At 49.6% G+C, this 3638-nt stretch overlaps 1 protein-coding gene across 1 annotated transcript in view; it reads right to left on the bottom strand.

Moving 5' to 3' along the window:
- Positions 1-1243: 1243 nt before the first annotated feature.
- LOC103800912 (galanin receptor type 2-like) overlaps positions 1244-3638 on the bottom strand; it is a 4462-nt gene continuing 2067 nt past the window's right edge. Inside the window, exon 3 of the mRNA XM_009073304.1 lies at positions 1244-1287. Within this exon, the coding sequence (XP_009071552.1) occupies positions 1244-1287 (44 nt within the window). The remainder of the gene's footprint in view (positions 1288-3638) is intronic.

Genomic DNA, 3638 nt, shown 5'->3' with positions numbered 1-3638 from the left:
ACAGCTCTTCAGCTTGGCCTTCACACAGAAAAAGGGATGTCCTTGGAGCTGAGCTCTGGTGAGACGTAATAGCAGCTTCAGTGAGGGTTAGAAATACCATGTCACCTGGGATTTTAAGAGTAGGCAGAACAAAGCAATGAGGAAAGATTTACGCAAACAAAAGGAGCAAATAGAAAGAGAAGGGAAACAAGAAAGTCATGTCTCTACTCATACACATCACAGCTCTGCAAGCTGCCTGATGTCCCCCAGCCCTGCCACACAATGCCTGCAGCACTGACAGTGTCAAAGGGCACAACTGGGGCCAAAACCCCTTTACTTTTGACACAACCTCCAGTGCCATCCACGGGGACAAGTGAGGACACCAGCAGATTCTGCAGCCCATGCAAGGCTCAGGACACCACTGCTGGGGCTGCGTAGCCTCCCACAACTTTACATTTGACGCAGCCTCATGCTGGCAATTGGCTCCCAATGATCAGCAGTAAATGGCTTCTCTCTGCCAGCTGGGGCTCCCCAGCATGAGCTCTCTCACTTTTAATCAGCTAGAAATAGAGGAGTGCAGTCCCTCCAGATTCCCAGGCTACAGAGTCTGCCATAGCACCCAGTCCTTGCATCCGCTCCTGGAAAGTCAGCCCATAGGGCTTTGCTGGCAGGAATATCTCCATGCACATGCTAGCTGTGGGCAATGGGATGTAGGAAAATGAACTGCTGTGGAAGGAGAATAATCTACCTTATTCAGGGCAGAGGTGTTCACTCTGAAACCTACTGGTGCCATGCTGATCTATAATTGTTTCCCAGCTTCAGTGTGGAAGTCTGGGTGTCCCATGATGTCTCTGCTTTCCCTAAATACATTTTGCCAAGCTCTCCACCTGCTCTTAAGGAATTATGGGTGGAGATCTGCCTCACATTAAGTTATAAATGCAGGATCCACACAGCACTAATTAAATGCTGTATATAATTAAGGAAAAGGGGGGCTCTGGCAATCACTCAAAGTTTACTGTGAATGCTATGCTGGGATAGTGGCAGCTCTCAAGGCTAGCTACAGAATTATGGAGGAAGTGGCTGAGGAGCTCTTGTGGACCTGAGCTCAGTTTAATGGGTCTGAATGAGCAAGTTCATCTCTTACTGCCAACATAAAACCATCTCAGTGGGGATAAGGTATCAGCCTGATGATCCTGGAGGAAAGCAAAACCCCTCAGATGTGGTCAAAAAGTGTGATGCTAAGGGAGATTTCTTTCTTGGCTCTCTAGCCCCTTTCTAGAGCTTTTTCTGAGTCTTGTCCTACAGCATCACCAAAATCTCCCAGGCCACAGGACTAAGGCTCAGGGTCTCCTGTCCTGCAAGTCATGTGACATCACACACCTTGTGTCCCTACAACAAAACTGTCACATGCAGCACATGGACTTGGCACACTGGGGAAAGCTCAGTATCCCACTTGGTGCCCCTGCCCTCTCCACTCATGTCACAACTACATGACAGAACAGGAGTTGCATGAGGTCAATCAAGTGCTCAGACCTGGCTCTCCCCAGCACCATGGCAAATCACAGCTCTGCAACAAAACAAATCCCACTGGTTAACTCCCTCCCATGTGCGCTAGACTGATCAAAGTCCTTGCTTAGATGATGTTTTCCTGGGCTTCTGGCAGCCTGATGATGCAGAAAGCTGCTGGAGAAAGCTTCTGTGGGGCTGGAGTTCAACAGAGCCGAGTGATGCTCACCCCTGTTCTGGAGAGCGTGACACTGCTGGGATGGGGAGAAGGCTCTGGCCAAAACATGGATGCTCTGCCAGAAGACTGTTTCCCACCTCCCTCATGCCCTCTGCTTCTAGCCCCTCGCTTTGCCCTGCCTTCCCACCACCCCTTTCTATCCCTGTGAATGGATCCCACCCAGACCCACACAGTTCTCATTTATATTCCCCCTTCACCTGTACTCTCCCCATTCCTCCCTTTCTCTCCTCTTCTTCTGTCACCCTCCTCTATGACTTTCTCCTAAACACCAGCAGTGCTGGATTCATATTAAACCCCACAGCTTTGCTGCTTCTGTGCTATTCTGCAGTGTCTGCAAAGTTAAATGAAACAAATGCTGCCCTGCTAGTGAGTCTGTGGTCAGATGGCTCGTGCAGCCTCCACCACCTCCAGCCCAAACTGCAGAGCTCCATGACAGGCAGAGCTTGTATCCAGCACACAGCAAACTTGGCAGAAGGAGGAAATTCAGAAGGTTTATTAAGGTCAAGCAGGGGTGAAATTCCAGCTTCTTCTGGTGAATGTGATTTCTTGTCCCACCCTGCCATCCCGGCAGCACTTCCCATCCTTCCCACTGTCAGGCTGGGAGGATTCTTGGCACTGCTGCAGGGTGTCATTTTGCTGCTGCCACAGCCAAAGGTTCCTCTGCAGCTGCTCTGGGGAGTGGGGACAGAACAGGGGAAGTTTTACTCCCAAGGAGACATGGGTCCCACCTCAGTCGCATAACAGTAGCATTCTTGGAAGATATCCCAACACCCTCAGTGGTGTTGGCCTCATGCTCTCCTGGAAGCTCTCTTCATCAGGTAGCAAGGAGCACTGAGGAGACTGGATTGAGCTAAGTGAATATGGGTGTGGTGGGTCTTATTCTTTTTCCTTTGCCTCACCATGATTTTCTTCTGGCTCCACAGATAATTTTGCAGCTTGACTGCTTTCTTCTGCTTTGGTCACAGCCATCAATTTGCTCATCATCATCCATCACGTGGAAAAAACTGTCTGGACAAGTAAGTAAACCACATATGTGGGGCTAATATTGCTGAATAACATCACTGCTTAGAGAACAACAGGACCTTCAGCCTCAAAAGGAAAGGAAGAAACTCCAAGTAGCAAAGAAAGATCACAGCGGAGACAGCAGTCCCTCAGGAATGTGCAAAAGGCAAAGAGAAAGCAAATGGAGGGGTGGATCAGGTGGAACAATGTGATGGAAGGAGGATTCACTGGGTTTGTTTAGAAAGAACTGAGGATGGCTATCAGGAAATATTTCTGAACTGCAAGCAGCGCTAGGAATTGGGCCAGTGTTCTACAGGAGCTGTTTGCAAGAGCTAAAGTCAGGTGGGACAGGGCTCTATGAGTCATCCTCCAGTGAGTACTTGTGGTGAGGTGGGGTAGAAAGAAGGGCCTGGCCAGATGGTGCTTTCCTCTTTGAACTTGAGAGAAGCCACAGGTACAGAAGGGAGGCACACAGAGATGCCTGCACAAGCCTTTCCATTCCTCACCTGCTATGACGTAAGTCGTTTGAGTACAACCAATGACTGCTGTGGAGATTGCATCACCAAGCTGTTGGCACAGACAGCTGACTTCCTTGTACACCAGCCGGTGTGGCAAAGATCCTTTGGTCTGGATGCAGGAACAAGGGAAGGGGACAGAGGTGGGCAAAAGCTGACCCTGGCGCATGGGAAAAGAAGGGCACATGGGCAGGAGACACTGTTTCACCACTTGGAGCTGCCAGAAGAGAGGCTGCCAGCTACCCTATTCACACTCAGGTCCCTGTGAACTCCACCCTTCCCACCCATGCTCTGATGTGACCTAAACAGCATGGATTTCCTATCAGGATATTTTCATTTCAGTTGCCTCCCTCTTAGAATTTCAAGTTGTTGCACAAAATTAGCAAGTTAGGAAGCTG

This window comes from Acanthisitta chloris, unplaced genomic scaffold, assembly GCF_000695815.1.
Source record: "Acanthisitta chloris isolate BGI_N310 unplaced genomic scaffold, ASM69581v1 scaffold40034, whole genome shotgun sequence".
Classification (NCBI taxonomy): domain Eukaryota; kingdom Metazoa; phylum Chordata; class Aves; order Passeriformes; family Acanthisittidae; genus Acanthisitta; species Acanthisitta chloris.
Note: the sequence above shows the minus strand (reverse complement) of the source record. Positions and strands in the feature narration are given on the sequence as shown.